Genomic DNA, 18,069 nt, shown 5'->3' with positions numbered 1-18,069 from the left:
AAAGACAGCCAAACCTTTCTGCTGAATATATAGCATTTAATTTAATTGGTTTTAGGGTTGGCTATGTATCAGAGTTACTGGAGAAAATGAAATGGAAATAAGAGCAGGACATTGGCAAACTGTGTTGTGTCAATCATCAAAATACGTGTGACCTTAAATATGTAGCTTGGATGATGCATGTTTGCAGAGTCTTCCATGATTCATAACAGCAAATTTACCGAATTCACCACGCCACCTGGTGTTCACGTAGCTTAACATAACCAACAAAAAGGCACATATAGTCAAGTCAAAAATAAGCCACCTTTATTACAGAAAACAATCACAGGAGTTCGCTGCTAGCATCACTGTATAATAGTATTAACACTTTATAATCGGGAGCAGGGGTGCTGTTGGATATTTAGCGATATACTTTGTTTCCCATGAAGCTTTGCGCCTGGATGACGCGCTATTTGCGCGGCGCTTGTTTTCCTGTCCTGTGCATGGCTTGTCACCATACCTTAATTCTGATAACGTTACGTATTTAATGGTTATCAAAACCATCGACAACGTATCGGACATATTGCTTTTTAGCTTTAGAAGGTGAGCTGTTTATCAGTAGCTCAATCCCGAGTAATCTGTTTATAGGTGAGTAAAACTCAGTATGTTGTTATCATCCGTGCCGAAGCGCTTGCTAATGCGAAGGTCGCGCAGCCTGTCCCCGTGTCGCGCGTTGCAGACAACTAAAGGAGAACCTGCGAGGTGCCAGAATATTCACGAGCTCGAAAGGGGTAGGAATCCCATCGGATCCACCTCGCGGGTGTCCCGAAAGTGCATTTTAAGCGAGGAGCCGTGCAGCACGACCGTCACCCCACAGCTGCAGTACCATCAGTTGGCCAGCAGATGGCTCACTAGCCTGGAGAGCCGTAGAAACAGCTGGGCGGCGCTGGTCTCTATGGGACGCACAAATAGCTATTGGGAGGACGCCGGGAGCAGGAGCGGCAACGGCTTACGCGTCTCCGCTTCAGCAGGCGTGCTGTCTGCTGCGGCTGTTGCCTTCTGCCTAAAGAAAGACAACGACTCTAAAGGTAGGTGTCTTACCCAGCAGCCGTTCATGCCAGGAGCACATGCTCAGACAGTGTTCCCTACAGTAACTGCAGCATGGTTCACCTCATCTGTATAAAATGAGATTATGATCAGGGTTGGGGGGGAGGACTGGTATGCATAGTGCGTGATAGAGTTCTAACTTCCACTCATAAACTCCAACCTCCCCAGGCGAGTCTCTTCTGGACGCAGCCAGGTCCAACAACACCCAGGAAGTGCAAAGGTAAATAGAGCCAACGAAACTTGCGGCAGTCTGTTTCAGTCGCGTGTTGAAGTCGCTTCCAACTGCAGGTTTGCAGGTGCGCGTGCATGGCCGCTGGCGTGGGTTTGCAGGTGCGCGTGCATGGCCGCTGGCGTGGGTTTGCAGGTGCGCGTGCATGGCCGCTGGCGTGGGTTTGCAGGTGCGCGTGCATGGCCGCTGGCGTGGGTTTGCAGGTGCGCGTGCATGGCCGCTGGCGTGGGTTTGCAGGTGCGCGTGCATGGCCGCTGGCGTGGGTTTGCAGGTGCGCGTGCATGGCCGCTGGCGTGGGTTTGCAGGTGCTCCTACAATTGTAAGTCGCTTTGGATAAAAGCGTCAGCTAAATGCCCTAAATGTAAATGCTCCTGCATGCTATGGCTCTCCAGGCTGCTTTAGTTATAAACCCCTGGCTTTGGGATTTCTGACTAGACTCAGTTGAAGGCAGATTAATTCAGACTCCGGGTCTCCTAATTCACAGACCTTAGCAAGATTTCTGACATGGTCACATTTTTGTGAACATTTGCTAGACCTTATTAAGGTTCCAAGATCAGATTATTATTATTATTATTATTAATAACAATAATAATAATAATTTATTATTATTATTATTATTGTTATTATGTTTTTGTTTATTTATTTATTATTTACAGATTTTTAAAAAAACAATGGAAAAGAATAAAATGCATGGATGTGAAATCTTTTGGACAATTCACTATATTCCTTCAACTACTCAGGCAAGTGAGATTAACAACGACTGGCCAGATGGTGGCACTATTGTACAGCATTTGACGTTTTGACTAACTTTGGAAAACATTTCCAAAATTCTGTGTGTGGTTTGGGTTCAGAAATTCCTGTAAAAATTCTTTTGAACTTTTGGAATCTTACAAATTCCTGAATATTATAATAATATAAAAATTCTCTAGTCTACTAGGTAATACACTGCCAAAGGACTGTGAACCTGAATTTTTACGCCCCTGTCTATGGCACATTATGACAAATGTTTCTCTCATGATATGTTTCCATCATAACAGATGCTTTGCTAATCTACAGATATTTTTGTAATCTAAGGTTAGAATTTAGAATGTCTAATCTTCAGTAATTACCATAACGATAGTTATTGCCTGTTATTGCCAGTAACTGTTGGCCTTTTTAGACCATGTGAGCAGTCAGCCCTGTAACCACAGCAGCTGTTACTCATGCATGCCTTGACTGATTGCATAAGGCATGAACCTTAAAGAAACACTAAAGCACACGCATGTCTCTCAGACTACAAGCTTTTGCCCAATTAAGATGAAATGGTTTGTGGACCATTTGAGTGTCGGACTGGAAGTGTTTTCCAAGGCCAATTGGACACTTTTTTAATGGCAAATTTGACCAGTCAACTTTAAATTGGCTGAGTTAGGATTGCTCAATTGCCACAAAATCACAGGCAAATCCATCTATGATTTATTTTTAGTAACCTGTAAAATATTGAATAGATTTGGCACTGATGTACACTCTAATGTTATACAGCATGTCAAGACACCAATTTATCTCAACCAGTGGTAAAATTGTAACTAAGGTAGTGCACATATCCATCCACTGGAGGGCAGCAGTGGTTTACTGCATAGTGAGTACCCGGCACACCTTAGAAAAGGCGAAGGAGAAATGGAGGGAGAGGAAGCGATGAAAGAAAGGTTTGGAGAGATTGGAAGAGTGATGAAACACAAGCCGTGAACTTGCTAGCATAGTATTGAGGTGTACACCCACACACACACACGGCCAGCTTGGCCTGTGACAATTATACCACTCGCCCCAAGTTTGTGTGTGGGCGAGAGAGAAAGATGAGATGGCATGTGAACATGGTGCACCATCTATTTGTCAGTCAAGTGTGTGTGTGACTCTTGCAGAAGGTATGCATGTTCTGTAGCGAACTGGAGCATAAAGCAAACTCTTAAATTACTTCGGTAGTCGCAGTTTCACTGTTCTTACATGATCTCCAGCCGATACATGTGTCTGCTCACTTGTGCGGTACACGCACGCACGCCTGTCCGTCCACCTGTCTGCACGTCTGCTGGCAATAATCTGTTAAACAAAAAGAGCAATGGAGCGTGTGAAGTGTGTGTGTGTGAGAGAGAGAGAGAAAAAGATGGATATGAAAGTGGCTGACTGATACACTGGGTTTTAAAATAGGTTGCCTGGCTTTAGCCCAGAGGCAACTGTGCAGATGGTTACAAAGTGCATGTGCATGCATGCACCCATGCTAAAAGACACCAGATGTGTTAAGTGCTTTAAGTTAGTGGCCAGTCTGGATGCATGAGGTAACACAGGAGGTTGTGTTTACTGTAAACACACACACACTCTCTTGCCCTGAGACAGACGGCAGCAGGATCATTTGCTCTTTTTTTTTTCCTTTTACTTACTGCTATTCTTCTGTCTGTCTCTGCGTGTCTCTTTCTCAGGTTGTTGGCAGATGGAACAGATCCAAATACGCGTCACCGTCTGGGCTGGACTGCACTTATGGTCGCCTGCATGAACAGACATCACAAGTAAGAGATTGTGTGTGTGTGTGTGTGTGTGTGTGTGTGTGTGTTTCGCTGGGTATATGGGATAAGTGTTTTAGAACCTGCATTTGTGAAATTGATTATGATGATGAATGCTCCTACATGACCACGGTGTTCAGAATACTTGTTCAGGGTACTTGTATATTTTGTGTGTAAGATTAGACAAGTAATGAGTTATAATATGCTTCGTGCTGAGTTTCTGCAGTTTCTAGAGTTTTGTTTGCTTCTGTAGTCTTTCAAGCTTTGTGTGTCAGCTTATGTAATAAAAAGCCCTTTACTTGAACTTCATTAAAGACATTTGTATAAAAAAAATCTCACAACGCTATTATAAATTGCTTTTTGAAATGACCGCCTAGATTTAAAGGTAACTATTATTTCAGGTATGGTGTTGGTTTTTTGTTTTAATTGAGCACGAGTCAGATGAGTCAGACCTTCTTCTGACATCACTGTATTCCACTTGGAAATTGTGACGGGCCCTGGTGTTGTGATGAAACCCGTGCAGGGTGGAATTGGGGCTCACCTGCATACAGAGACCCTCTGCTGGCCCCCTTGCGTGTAGCATGTGCTGAAGTCTTCCACTACCTGCACAGTTCACTCCTTACCCACAATGCCAAGGGTGGGATTGTGAATACATAGTGGAAAATTGTAACTGTCTAGGAGTCGGTCCCCTTTTTCCCACTTCTTACCAAGTGTAATTAATGCTCAAGCACACACACACACACACACACAGTGCACACACAGAAAATGAGAGGAGTCAGGGGTGGGGGGGTTGTTGGGGCTTAGAATCCAATTTAAGAAGCGTGTGGCAGTGGGGGCATGCCCTCTCTTTTGAGCGGAGGGGTGTGGGCCACTGGCCCTCTGAAATGAAACAGATGCCATTCTGACTGGGCAAACACAGCAGAGACCTCCAGACCTTCAAAGCGAAGAGGGGCGCACCCCCCCCCCCCCCCCCCCCGAAACCTCACCCTGTACCCCCTGAGCCGGTGCTCCCAGAGCCAGTGACGTACGGCGAGGAAGGGGCACATATAACGCTTTTCTAGACATGCTACCGGGCAGAACGTTGCAGCGTCGAGGCCGGTTTGGCGGTGCAGGTGATTTTGAAGTGGCTCGGGGCATAATTGCTCGTCAGGTTGGTGGGCGAGGTGAGGAGGGAGCCGACCTGAAGTGACAAGGAACTGCGGGAACGTTCCAGGCGGAAGTGGGAGCATAAGAATGGGTGGGGGAGAGGGAGACGGAGAGAAATCGAGGGGGAGAAGGTGAAAGTGTTGGGAATTAGGAAAACGAAGTATGTGGACGATAGGAAAATATGGGGATGGAGGGAAGGCGAAGATTTGAGGGCTTTGGAAAGCGAGCGTGAGGGGTGCTGGGAGCAGAGGAGAACCCAGCAGGAGGTGGGGATGGGTTCTGTTAGGGGCTCAGGGTGGGGCTCACTACCTCTGGCTACCGTCTGCTGCTAGTACACCCATCTGTGAGAACTGTACCCTACCCAAACCCTCCTGTGTTTCTGTGGGTGTGGGCGAGTATACGTGTATACCAAATGTCCCCACAAGCACAGAAACGTCTGCCTTTTTTTTTTTTTTTTGACCTTGTGGGGACTATAATGCACAAATGCTTTTTTTGGCTTGTTTTTTAACTTTAAATTGTTTGACTTTAGTTTTTCAAATGACTGTTACTGAGGATAGGGTTAGTCAGAGCTAGGGTTAGGTGTAGATGTAGCAGTAAATGTCAGTGGAAGGTCCCTATAAGGATAGTAAACAAGACTCTGTGTACACATGTGTGTTTGTGTGCGTCTATCTAGCCCTGGCGGATTTTCTGTCCCTGTCTGTGTGGTTTTCTATCCTCAGTGTGTAAGAATAATTGCTTACTTTGCCAGTGTGTATTATGTTGAGTTTTTTGAAGAATGCTCTGTAGTAAATATTTATGACCAAAATAATAGGTATCTATTTATCGTTATGAGTAAAGGAGTTTTCTCTTTCGCGCTCTCTAGTGGCAGAATTTCAATATCCTTTCTCTTATTTAGAGACGATAGATTAATGATGTTTCCATCAGTGTCTGTTCTAAACATATCACTACCTTTTACAAATCCATCAGAAAACTTAGACACTGCTGGCGGGTATTTTTTGTTGTCTGTCGCTCGCTCTGTGTGTGTGCGCGTTTTTGTGCAGCACTCTCTCTGCCTGTTATGAGTGGTATAACTCATGGTTGTCATGACGCTGACTCTGTCTTCCTGTCACTCAAAGCCCCTTGTGACCAATCAGAGCTTCAGGGCTGATGAGAGACCGCCCACATCAGGAAATGTTTCATTAGAGCATTCTCCTTTATCCATCTAGTCATCTCTCAGTATCTCTTCTTCAAATGGCTGTTGGCGCCTTATTTTTTATGTGTTTATCTCTAGCTACTGTTACTCAGTATTCTCTATTCTTCACTGTATGTGCAACTACCCCCCCCCCCCCCCCCATCACTCTCATCACTTTTTTATCTACCTCTTTTAGGTCCTGGCTTTCTCACGGTTATTTTTTTAATGTTTGTGTTTGTATTCATTATTTTATAAAAAAAAAAAAATTGTGTTTTTTCTGTGACATGTCCTAATTAGGTCTCTATAGACAGATGGACAGCCTCTTCACTGCCCAACACAGAGGTTGACATCCTGTTTAGTAGGTTGATCGAGTTGCAGCAGCTGACAAATAACAGCACTTGAATCGCAAAACGACGTGAGCACAGCCGATGTTCGTACCACAGACTTCCACGTGTCGGGCCAGATTTGGAGCAGCAGCCAGTGTTAATTTGGAGGTTGGGCAGGTTGGTCGTAAAAAGGAGATTACAGTGGCACTATCTTCATCTTGACACTAAGAGGTATTTGTCTCTCAGCTGGGGACAGGTGTAAAGTGAGAGGGGGAGAGAGAGAGAGAGAGAGAGGGGGAGAGAGAGAGAGAGAGAGGGATGCGTTGATGGTGGAGAGTTTGACTCTTCTGGTGTCAGGAGGTTGGCTAAGAGTTTACGGTCTCAAGGGATGTCTTAGAAGCCCTTAAAGCTGCTGTCAGCATGACTGAGTGAGAGCACTCTACTGTTGTCGAGCGTCGGAGAAACCGAAGGCCGAGTGGCAGGATTTTTGCGTAATAGTGGTTGGCTGTAACTGCGGAACAGTGTATATAGCTGTAATTGTGTTGCTGTTTTGCCATACCTGTATAACTGGTATGTAGCTGTAACTGTTTAGCAGAGTACTGTATACTGTTCTCTGTATACTGTATTTAGGAAATTGCCTTTAAGGGTGCTGTGAGAAGTCTTTAAACATTTGAAAACCCTCCTTAGGGTCAGAAGCAGAAACTGTAATGGTGAATATGGATGGTTAATACCATTAAAGTGGTTTAAACATTTAAAAATCCTTCCCTTTTAGAAATGTGTGTGGAATCTGAGCGGGCTTGGGAGAATGTGAGAGCCCGTTTTGGTTTAGGTGGTCGGGGTCCAATACAGATCAAGGCCTGAGCACCAGTTCCAAACCCAACAATGTGTCCCATGCATTTGCGCAGTAAAGGAAAACCGGGTTTGTAAGGAGATGTGTGTTTTACCGGGCTTTGATATGTGCGTATGTGCATGCATATGTGTGTGACCTAAGGGGTTGTCCATTCACGTGGACAATGCCCAGCAATGGACTTCTTGACCATTCCAGATGGAGGGGGGGGTTGGCTGGACACAAGGCCCCACTCAGACCGGGGGGGGGGGGGGGGGCTCACAAGCGCTAAAGCTTTTCTTCTTTCTGAAAGAGAGGAGGTGGAGAGCTGCTTCTGGAAAGAGGGATTATCCATCTTTTAGGAGGGTGTGATGGTGGGAATGGTTTGGGATTATGTCAGAATGGGTGGGAATGAGGAATGTGTTTCTAATGAGGGGAGTGGGAAGAACCAGGAATGATGAACTGAATTTTGAGAATTTGAGACGCAGAAATGTGTAACATGAGTGACTAATCTGCATGGGTTTACACTGCAGCTGTCCTAAATCAATTTAAAGTTTAAAATTCAGTAAGATGGATCACTTGATTATTAACAAATCTTCACAGTGGGACTTTTTCCAGAACAGCTTCACTGATAATGTCTCAACACACACACACACACACACACACACACACACACACACCTTGACCTACACTGCTGACACTCCACCTGTCTCACGTGTAGGGAGTCAGCACTGGACAGCTGGCTGTCTGGGTTTTTTCTGACAATAGAAAGAAGTACCCACTGACTTCCATGAAGAATGTTTTGTAAACAATAGAGAGGACATAGAGACAGGAAGCAGGTGTGTGTGTGTGTGTGTGAGGGAGAAGGAGAGAGTGAGTTCTCAAAAACACAGAATTGGTCATTTATTTGGATTTATTTAGAATGAAATGCTGGGATTTTTTAAATATGAAAGGTAGCATTTTAATCAAGTTTAATTTGGAATCTGAAGGAATTAAACTTGGGAAACTACTCATGTCTCCATCAGTGTTGAATTAAGATAAGATGCGATCCTTTTAGTATCTCTTTCTCAGCAATTTAATGTCTGCGTTTCTCCTTTTAATGTCCATGAAATGGTTCCTGGAGTTCTCACTCTTCATACCCTCTCCCTCTCTCTCTCCCTTTCTCACAGAATGTAGAAATATGGTGGCGCTCACATGTGTACATATTCAAAATGTTTTAGGTAAATGATTACAGCAAAGTCACCGGCAAATGTACCCGTGCATGCGCGAAAGCACACTTCTTGAAAATGAAGTCTGAACACTGCTGCTCGTTAACTGACAGAAACCAGAGCATCGTTGTCTCTGAAACTAGCCTTGTTTCCGCACATCAGGCTTACGGTCTCGGGAACCAGGCACAGAGCCGGGCTCCACCCATGAGAGGTCACGGCTTGGTCAGCGGAACTGGCAGACCTCTTGCAGTAATCAGAGAGCGTACAGGGTTTGACCAGCTTTTGACGGTTTTAAATCCCTCAGTGAGTTTAGGCGAGATTTTCACTCTCCTGTGAAATTCCTGCCAGCTCTTAAACATTCACTTTCTCAGAACGGAACAGGTCCCTTACAGATAATGTGAGCTGTAAGTATATAACATTTTCCTTCTCGGTCATTATGCATTTCTGAGTGAAACAGGATATTCGTGTGGGGGTGTGACTGGAGTTTATCTGTCAGGATATGACTAATCATTGGCTAATTTTTCCCCTTTGCCCCCTCAGGATCAGAGATATTTGTATGTTAAATAATGATACTGATGATTAATATGCATATTAGTAGAGCAAGCACAGATCCAATACCACATATCGGAACTAGATCAATATCAGCTAAAAATGCTGGATTGGATATCGGGCAAAAAAAATTTTTTTTACAGAAACCGATACGTACAAATCCAACATCAAAACAGGACAGGAGTGCTTTGAAGCAGCAGGTCATGTGCTAACTGCCAGATGAGTTTGAGCAGGTCACATGATAACCATTAGTTTGAGCACAATTTGTCCAAGTTTAACTGTAGACGTTTCATCACGTTAACAATTAAAGCTAAATTTGAATGCAAACATCCATGCACTCGCACACGTGTGAAGACTTGCATTGTTATGATGTAGCCCTGAAAATCCAGTCTTGGGTGATCTGCCTTCTAGTGAGATCATTTCCTGGAGACAAAACGGCATCTTGGCACTGTTTAGCACCACAGATCCACGACCAAAAGGTGATTTTAATTTCTAATTTAGTGTTTTGGAAAGGTTTGGCTTTGTTTCCTGTTTGCGAAGTAAAGGAAGGTCAGGGGTGGGGGAAGGAGCCTCAGAAACTCAACAACGGGAGAAAGAACAACTGAAATCAAGGGAAGCACTCCTTTTAAATTCATAAAGTTAATTATTCTATGGCTTTATTGTTTTCAAACTGCATGAGAACTGAAAAACTGCAGTTTGCCATTAGCCTGCTGAGTTTTATGGTGGACTGGAAAATGATAAGTTAACAGAATTGTTCCTAGATTTGTGCGCACGTGCGTGGAACCAATCAAGTGATGACTAGTATTGGGATTGACATTGGGAGGAAAAAAAAAACTATAAATGTTTGTCTTTGTGTTTCTCTTAACTTTTTTTTTAATAATTTGATTTATATTTGTCATAACCATGCATGATGTCTGTAGTAATGTAATGTTATGTAATACATCTCACACACAACAAAATTCCACAACCATTTTCACCTAAACAACTGATCCATAGCTCTGCAGTATTTTTTAATTTAAAAAAAAAATCAGCTTGATATCTGGAGACATTCAAATGGAAGATGTATGTATTACATCGGTACAAAAAAATTGGTTTCGTGCCATCTCTAATTTGTGAGTAACATGAACCAACAGGATAAAAACAAAAGAGCCAGTTGTGATTTTGGCTTGTCGTTGGCAGACTCTGTGTTCTTTTGGCCTATTGATGTAAAACATTTAAGTTGTTTAAACCCCATGTTTTCAATTCTAAAGCTCTAAAATCCCCAGAGATCATAATGGGCTACACTGGCTTTAAATATAGGTAGACATTTAAATTGCCAAAATAGATGATTAGTAGCCCCTGATATTAATATTATACAAATGCATCATGCTTATTGGTGGCTCTTGGATTATAAATTAAAGGAAAATTCAGGCAGAACACAAGACTAACAATTAATGAAAATAAACCAGTACAGCAGCATAGTATTAGATTGTGATTATACTATTACATATTGCAGTGTTTTACAATTTAGTTTAACAGACTGGTAAACCTTTGATGTGCCAGTAAAATACTGGCTTGAATGTCTTAAATTAAACTGATTTATTTTTGTCATTTTGATTAATCACACACAGAGAACATTCTTCTGCAAAGTTTGAGGTGTGTGCGGGTGTGGGTGTGCGTGCGCGGTCAAGTGCACACTGACCAAGACATTAACTGGGTAAATATAGTGTGCTGGAAGTCGGGTACCTGGAGATCTGTGTCTGTGTCATTTCATGCATATATGTTCAAACGTTCAAAGCCGTTTCTAAGGGATACATATTTGTTTTGACGCTGCACTGACTTCCTTAGCGTACACGTTTCGACTAAGCGTTCCGGTGGCTGGAACTTTCCGGAAGCTCGCAATATGTGGTTGGCTCCAGAAGAGCAGTGGAGCATGGGAAATGTGTACCAAGATGGACAGGCAAGACGGACATCACCGCGGCAACAAAGGGAGCCTCCCTCCTCTGGGCTGATGGGAACTATTTCAATGACAATGTCGTTCAACTTCATTCATCCATTGCAGAAGTCAGACGCAAAATTTAAGTCGCTTTCTTCAAACGCTCTCTCTACTGGATTCTGCCTGAGAGGGGGTGTACATTCCCGGAAAGCAGAACAGATCACTGAATCCATGTGGACATGATACAAACATCTGGAATAACAAGCATTGCCTTACACGTTTAGAGCTGCGACCTACATGTGCGGTGCCTGCACGGCCTGATGGTGATGTACCACGAGGTGAGGGTGAAATCCCCCCGTCGTTAACAGGACGGTGGTGACTGGGTCAGGCAGGACTAAAGGCCCTGTGCGACCCAATGCCCTCGGGGTGGGGTATGGACAGCAGGGCTGTAAGAACCAGGGTGCTTCAGGATGGGAGGAATTTCAGGAACATGCTGGGCTTTTGGATGCATATTTCAATCCACTTTTGCATTACACTGAAAAGTGTTTCTCTCTCTCTCTCTCTCTCTCTCTCTCTCTCAGTGTGGTGAAGGTTTTGCTGGAAGCCGGAGCCGATCCAAACCTTGGGGATGAGTTCAGCAGTGTTTACGGAACTGCACGGGACAAAGGCGTACACTCCCTGGATGGTATGACGGGTGGGGGGGGGGGTTGTGTATATATAGATGGGGGTCTTCGTCAGTGCATATGTGCAGTGCCTGGAGGCAAGTCCTGTTACTATGGAACACAGTCCCTCCAACTCTGCTCAGCCATCATCACCGCCACAATCGTCGTCGTCGTCCTGAGAGCCTCCGAATCATCAGTCTGTAATATCATAAAGCCAAAGAGCTCTTTTTTTGGGGGGGGGAGAAAGTCTTTCAACCCCTCTCTCATACGGAACACTGCATGTGTGTGTGTGTGTGTGTGTGTGTGTTATTACAAAGATCAATTTACCCATGGACAGTATTATAGAATATCCAAACACCGACACACAACTTATTTGCATATCTGTAATAGATCCATTTTGCAGCATGTTATTTTTTTATTATTTTTCATAAAAAGGCACAGCCACACACAGACACACACACACACTGCAGTAGGAGACATATTTATATATGATATGTATATTACACACATTTGTATTGTTGGCAGTTTTTTGGGCCGTCTGGGAGGCAGCTTTCCCAGATGCACTGTGATGGATGGGCAGGCAGAAGTGTGTGTGTGTGTGTGTGTGTGTGTGTGTGTGTGTGTGTGTGTGTGTGTGTGTGTGTGTGTGTGTGTGTGTGTGTGTGTGTGTGTGTGTGTGTGTGTGTGTGTGTGTGTGTGTAACATGTTTCTGTGTGTGTGTGTTTCTGTGAAAAGTACTCCTATGGCTTTGTGTGTGTGTGCGCGTGTGTGTGATGGATGGTATGCTCCTCTCTCTCTGACGCTTTATTGAGTTAGCTGTGATTATCCAGCTCTCAGACATTAGTTACCAATGACGACCAGCCTGACAGCGGGGGTGGGGTGGGGGGGGGGTGGGGCGAGTAAGCCATAGAAAAAGAGAGACAATGAGGGGAAGAAAGTAAGTTGGGGGTGCAGAAGGAGAGGAAGTGTGTGTATGATTTTATTTCATTTCTCTTCTGTATGTGTCTCTTTTGGATATCAGAGCTCACAAAGTGTGTTTGTGTGTGTAAGGAACTATATTATCCCATATGAGGTACTGTGTGTTTGTCTAAAAAGACCTAATAAACCAGCTTCATGTAACACTGTCAACACGGGCAATTCTGGCACATTTAGAGCTGTATGCGTCTGGTTTTTTATGTTTAATATGTGCTAATGTCAGAGGTAAATGGCTTTCTTTGATTAACTTCTACCTTCTCTTACTTTTGTTCTGTTTTGCTCTGCCTCCCACGTTCTTCTGTCTGTCTGTCTCCGCCTGTCTCTCTCTCCTTGCCTGTCTGTCCCTACCTTCACCTCTCTTCTGAAAAGTCTGATCTTGTTTGTTTTCTGTGTGGTGGTTTTAAAAGATTAATGTCTGATTTGCTCTCTTCTTGTTGTCATCCCCCCCTCTCTCTCTCTCTCTCTCTCTCTCTCCCTCTCTCTCTCTCACCTTCATTTGTGGCTGTGCTTTATTATGGTTCCTTGATGTATGATCACATCAGATTTCCAAGCAATTAGTAATTGCAGATAATTATATTCTCTCTCTCTCTCTCTCTCTGCACCTTTCAATCTCTTCTTTTTTTTTTTGCTCTCGGTCACTATACCTTCCCCACTGTCTGTCTCTGCATCTCCATCTGTCTTTCTCCCCAGTGCTGGTCAGTCGGGAGGATGAGTTCAGCAGTCGTCTTAGTAGCCGTGCGAGTTTCCGTGGTTGCACGCCACTGCACTACGCCGTTCTCGCGGACGACCTTCACACTGTCCGCGTGCTCCTCGAGGAAGGTGAGGTGAAAGGCCACCAGCGCAAAATCTTGGAACTATTTCAAATTGCAGTGCATGTAGAAAGCGGCTTTAGTGAAAGACTTTTACCATAATTGCAATTGTACAACAATTATATGTTGTGCAATAACTGGTTTTTATAAACTCTATCACAGTGATTTCACCACAGATGTCACATACACCCTGTTTGCTTCCTGGGGAGAAGTTGCTTCCTTAAACAAGTGACCCAGGTCGCCTGGGGCAGTTAGGCTCAAGTTGACCTTTCACCCCTGGAGTGGAAGAACTACGGGTTACTTGACCTGCTCCCAGAGGGTGGCAGGAAGTGTGTGTGTTGGTGGCAGGGGAAATGGGTGTTACGGCGTTTAGATTAGTGTGGTGTTTAAGCCCAAAGGGTAGTAAAAAGATAAGAATGAGCAGCACACACTCACACTAGGTCCGTTCAAACACCCATTATTAGCAAATTACAGAACAAAAGCACTCTTGCTCATACAGAATGCATGGGTGGGAGGGCAAAGAGTGTTTTTAGATTTAAAACACATTTATGTAGCTGAAACAGCAGGATCATGCAGGGTTTAGTCTTCATTATTCAAATATGCAACTAATGCTTTCAGAGCGAATGAGAGACAGGGAGGGAGAGGGGACAGAAATCAGGAGGAGTAAAAAGGGTGTGGCTAAAGGAACACTTTAAGTGTCAACACTGTCTCAAATCTCCTTCCAGAAATGAAATAATTCACCTAAAGCACCATATGCATTTTCAAATTCAACAAAAAGGACAACTTACAAACATAAATATATATATATATATTATACCAAAAAATCTGATTACCAGTTAAAAATCCCATTACCCAGAAGTCTCAGCTGCCAGTGGACACACCCTTGCAGACAGAGCAGCGTCCAATGTCAGGAACCATCGATCAGAGTGATGACATCATCACAGCGAGACAGTTTCTGCATCTACTGAAGTGCACAAAAGATACAATAGAATGGAATTTAATGCTACACAGTGGGGGAATTGCATCTGTCAGATGCAATATGGCGGTAAGGGAACAGAGTTAAGAATTCATTCCTTTATAACCATATTGTATTTGACACCTGCAATTCACCCTATGGCCTGAACAAACCCAAACATTCTAATGTTGGCAGTTCAGAGAAATGGACCTGACAGGCCCAGTGAGCCACTGTGAGTGAAATAGAGGGAGCATTCTACAGACCCCCTCAACACAACCATATTCCCATCTGATATTGCTAGTGTTTGGTGCATTGTGTTGATCTTGCGCGAGTTTTTCATCATGAAGGCTATTTGATGATCACTCATAGCTTCGTTAAAGGCTAACAACCCACTTTACAGATGTAAACTGTTGGTGTTTTACTACATAAACACTAGTAAAGGAATTCTGGAAAAATGCTTAAGATTTGATAAAATGGAAATGTTTAAAGTATGAGCAATAAATGTGTCTACTAAACACACACACTGGCAGTCCAATAAACATATATGGATATTTATGATATTTATTTAGCTGCTTCTCTCCATGCCATTAGCACCCACTGACACGCTAGCGGGGTAGCTCACGTCACGCACCGACTACGTCCCTGACGTCATCCAGTTGTGATCTTGGGTGTTCGGTTTCATGATGATTAAAAAAATTACTTTGCTGGTGCTTAAAAGAGAGTGATCTGTCTGGAATTGGTCTTCAAGATGATGCGCTCTACATACCAGTTTCTTCACTGCTCCTTGTTCTACTCAAACCCACCCCCCCCCCCACCCCCCAAATTGGGGCGGAGCTTGTGTGAAGGACAGGCAAACGGAGCGTGCCCAGCAGAGGCCAGAGTCGCGCACAGTTCCCTCCTCTGCTGCCGCACCTGACTCAGCTCGTCAGCGAATCCCCGAGCCCCTCTGCGGTGGGACTGACTGGCCGGAGGGGCTAATCTGTGCGGCCCACCTACTCTGGAGCGGGTGGATCTGTAATGTCCAGGTTACCGTTCTTGCCCCCCCCCCCCCCCCCCCCCCCTTCGTTCGGAACCCATTAGGACATACCTTAATAAACATGAGAAATAGATGCCTGTCATACCTGCAGATTCTCTAGCCTCGGTGTCTCTCTCTCCCTTCATCTCTCTCTGTCTCTCCCGCTCTCTCTCGCACTCTCTCTCCCTCTCTCTCTCACACACACACACACACACACACACACACAGACACACACACACACGCGCTCTCCTACACTCACAAAGAGGTCTTACCTGAGGGCTGGTCAGACATCTTATTTCCCCTATGAGTGGCCGGACATGAGTGTCTGCCTCGACCCCTTCATTTATCACCAGCATCCTGGAGGTTCCCCAGTCGCCGGTCTGACTGCGGACCCGGTTTAGCTCACCCTGGCTGTAGGGGAGCCAAGCCGAGGGCCCCGGGCCTCTCCAGGCTACGGGCCGTGGAAAGTGACTAATCGTTGGAGCCGTGACCTCTGAACCCTGATCCTTAGAGGGTAATCCCCTACCATCAACCCCCTAGAAACATAAAAGAGAGGAAGGGAGAGGAAGAAGGAACAAGACAGAGGCTGGATTAAGTGTACGCAGTGACTTTCTAAATATCTAATTATTCTTTCAATAAATTAGTGTGCGCGTGTGTGTGCGCATATCTCCCAGCGTTAGCTAATCATTACTGTTGTTTCCCTTTAGCGCGCTATGCCCAGAGGGCACCGTGAGCGCGAGAAAGAGATATTAGAGGTCTAAATGATGCTATTTATTATCTGTGTGTGTGAGAGAGCGAGCGGATCGAGAGAATGCGTTAAGGGACGACAAGCAAGTGTTGTTTCTTTATTACTTTTCCCCGTTTTATGTCCGCTCTCTATCGATCCAGATTGGTTTGAGCGCGTTTCATCGATAATGCCTGCGATTAACCACAGCCCTTACAGTGTAGCTGCAACCTGCCTGAATGGCTGCGATGCTAACGCTAACGGCGAACCCACGGCTCTAACCGGAATGGTTCCGTGGAACCGACTTTAGGTGACTAATGACCCTTTCGCATAGGAGGACGCGTACCATTTCCAAGAAATTGTCTCTCCCGATGGCAGCTAGTGTCATATGGATGCGATCATGTTGTTTCGGGAGCTGTTCAGGACTCTTGACGTAGTTTAGACACCATCACCGTGGTGCTGAGCTTGGGGTCTGTGCCGGACAGGTTAAGGTAAGATGGTAATGGAAAACCTCTTGAGATATGGTTACTTTTACACAAGAAGAAATTCTATTTTTATTTGCATAGAAAAACACTGCGGAAATGTTAGATATTCTGTACGACACCAATGATTTGGCTTTACTTAAAATCTAAAGCAGCATTCACTCTCGGAGAAAGAGAAGCGCGTGTGTGCTTTCTGGGGGGCGCAGGGCTGTATTGACGTGCTTTTGAGAGGCAGGGAAAAGTCAAGACGAGAATCAAGCCCCCTGTTGACTCCACAGTTGTCACTTTACTTCGATACTGGCTGGTATCTAATACACAGCAGGCACAAGCCAGCTTGCTGTAATGAGAGAACAATAGCATAGCCAGTAGTGCTCACTCATCCTGTTTGAACTGTATAAGCAGTCGGGCAGTGGGGAGTCTCAGTTGGTTTGGGGCGCTCATTGAAAAGTGTTCTTCCTAACACACACACACACACACTTTTGTGATGGCCCCGTCATTCTGAATGACCCAAACTGCATGTTGGAGACACACCTAAACACAAAACGGTTTTAATATGGAAGTTGTTCATAAATCCATCACACACGTGCAGATCGGTCTCTCAAACCACAAATGAACTCTCTTGATGTCAATATTAATTGATGGTGTTTAAATATTTTCCAAGTGTTTAGACACAGTACTGCCATACGAGAACATGCACTTGATGTGGATAATGTGTACACGCACACACTTTACCCTCCATTAACTCATTGACTTGCACACACTTTTGGGTATCTGCATATCCGGATGGCTGCTGGCATAAGCCGATTGTCCTGCTGGCCTCCGGTCAGAAGGGTCAGTCCAGGTTTTTGTTTTATTTTTTTCTCTTGGCACACTTAGAGTTTTTTTTTTTTTTTTTATGAGCTCCTCACTTTTAACTCCGTGACCCCCTAACTGGGTTGACAGCTTGACCCACAACCCCGGTGCCAACCTTTGACCTATGTCCTATCACTGCGTGCAGGTGCTAACCCCTTGCAGACCAATGATCTGGGACACACTCCACTGGCCTATGCCAAGGAAGGAGAGATGCATACACTTCTGAAGGAGTGGGAGAGCAAGGTATGGTGTGTGTGTGTGTGTGTGTGTGTGTGTGTGTGTGAGGGAGAGACAGAGAGGGAAAAGTCACAAGGAGCTACGTTTTAGTTCTAAAGGTGTGCTATATGAGATTTCTTTTAATATTGTTTGTTTTTGTTTGTGTTTCGCATAACTCTAAATTGTAAGTTCAGGCTTTTACAGGGTAGCTTCTAGAGTTTTAATTAGGGTTGCATAATATATTATTTCTGAATTGCGAAGGCTAATATAGCCATAACAACATGAATATCTCAGGAGGCTTAAATATGCAAATGAATATTCTAACTAGTAGGTGTGTGTTCTGTGGACAGCATATGTTGCCTACTGTATGTCTCATGTAGAACTGAAATTTGGGCCAT

The 18,069-nt window shown here is 44.5% G+C and overlaps 1 protein-coding gene across 2 annotated transcripts in view; it reads left to right on the top strand.

Annotated features, from left to right (window-relative positions):
• The first annotated feature begins 425 nt into the window (after nt 1–425).
• The window catches only part of clpb (ClpB family mitochondrial disaggregase), a 34,079-nt gene continuing 16,435 nt past the window's right edge, over nt 426–18,069 (top strand). Inside the window, exons 1-6 of one of the 2 annotated variants that reach the window (XM_081699774.1) lie at nt 426–1,064; nt 1,252–1,303; nt 3,760–3,846; nt 11,563–11,666; nt 13,309–13,437; nt 17,601–17,698. In XM_081699774.1, coding sequence (XP_081555900.1) covers nt 641–1,064; nt 1,252–1,303; nt 3,760–3,846; nt 11,563–11,666; nt 13,309–13,437; nt 17,601–17,698 — 894 coding nt within the window. In that variant the 5' untranslated portion in view covers nt 426–640. The remainder of the gene's footprint in view (nt 1,065–1,251; nt 1,304–3,759; nt 3,847–11,562; nt 11,667–13,308; nt 13,438–17,600; nt 17,699–18,069) is intronic. The other variant, XM_027016833.3, reaches the window with a different exon arrangement.

The sequence above is a fragment of the Electrophorus electricus genome, chromosome 17 (assembly GCF_041902795.1).
Source record: "Electrophorus electricus isolate QZ-2024a chromosome 17, ASM4190279v1, whole genome shotgun sequence".
NCBI lineage: Eukaryota > Metazoa > Chordata > Actinopteri > Gymnotiformes > Gymnotidae > Electrophorus > Electrophorus electricus.
Note: the sequence above shows the minus strand (reverse complement) of the source record. Positions and strands in the feature narration are given on the sequence as shown.